This window comes from Capsicum annuum, chromosome 2 (assembly GCF_002878395.1).
Source record: "Capsicum annuum cultivar UCD-10X-F1 chromosome 2, UCD10Xv1.1, whole genome shotgun sequence".
Classification (NCBI taxonomy): Eukaryota; Viridiplantae; Streptophyta; class Magnoliopsida; order Solanales; family Solanaceae; genus Capsicum; species Capsicum annuum.
Window position 1 is genome coordinate 133,593,735 of NC_061112.1, and position 1,374 is coordinate 133,595,108.

At 29.8% G+C, this 1,374-nt stretch overlaps 1 protein-coding gene across 1 annotated transcript in view; it reads left to right on the forward strand.

Annotated features, from left to right (window-relative positions):
• Positions 1-1,103: 1,103 nt before the first annotated feature.
• The window catches only part of LOC107859557 (pectinesterase), a gene marked incomplete in the record, with an annotated part of 17,024 nt that continues 16,753 nt past the window's right edge, over positions 1,104-1,374 (forward strand). The window contains 1 exon segment of the mRNA XM_047407045.1: positions 1,104-1,374. Coding sequence (XP_047263001.1) covers positions 1,132-1,374 — 243 coding nt within the window.

The window sequence follows — 1,374 nt, forward strand, 5'->3', positions numbered from 1 at the left end:
AATTCAAAAAAGGAGAAGCTAGATTTTCAAACGTGTTTTAATTTTTCTTTAGTGTCACATCTGAGAATGAGTCTGTACAAAAATGTCAATGACAAGTTACAATGTCTGACGAAGAAAGGCACAAAGAAACAAAAATCTTATCTGACCTACATACATTCTATTAATTGAATAAGACATTTTGTCCAAAGATAAAACTCTAGAATACACGGATTACCGATAAATAACAAATTATGTTCGGGGATACATATATATTTATTTTATGTTGGACGGAAGAAGACATGAAATAGCATTTTAGGAGATTGATTATTTTGTACAACATTTAATTTATACTTTCTTTGTCCATCTCTACTTATCTATCTTTTTATTGGTACATGAATTAATAAACGATAAATGCTAGAGATAATTTACCACACTACCTTTTGAATATATTAAATTTAATGCTTTGAAAATGCATTAGATAATGAATCGTATTTAATGCTAATGGTAAAATTGATAGAAATAGGTATATTATTCATTAATTTTATAAACTGGACAAATATTATAGATTAAGTTTTCCTTTTTAAAGAATGTTTGACGTATAACACTTATTATAGGAAAAATTACGCTTATAGATAAACTGTGCTTATTACAGATCGAATTTTCCTTTTTAAATAATGTTTGATGTATAATAAATTAATAATTGGTGAAATTTCTGATAAGCCTTATATGCATTTCTTTTTCTGGGAAAATTTCATAGTGTTAGTCTGTTAGAGTGAGTGAAAATCCCATATTGGTTCAGATTGGACTGTCGGTGTGCATATATGAACTTAAACAATTCTCCCCTTATAAGCTAACTTTAGGGGTTGTGTTGGGTCCAAATGTCATATCATATATTAGATATATAGTAGCATTGTAAGAACGTAAAATATAACGAGATCTCTTTCGCATGCGTACAAAATCTAATCCTAATTGAGATCATCACATAAATACAATTTGCTTGTAATTGTATGTGTATGTATGCATGTATACCTGTTTCGAAAACGCTTTGAAAGCTACACCTGAAAGTGTAATTTGTGAGACATTCGTTTCTTATCCCATTCTATCTATTTAAGAGCTTTAAGTTTTATTTGTAGCTCATTCAAGTCATCAACCATGGCAACTTCTACTGAACCTTTACTAAATTCAACTAAAACAAAAACCTTTTCCTTCAAATCACTCTATATTTTTATAGCCGTAGCTGCTGCTGTTTGCTCCATTGCAATAATTTCTATTGCATTGTTCAATGGCAGCATTGATAACTCTTTTCTTTCCACCAAATCCCCCATAGGGTCTGAAGTAGCAACACAAACTTCTGCCAAAACCAACAACGTTGAAATGTTACAAATGATTTTGCAA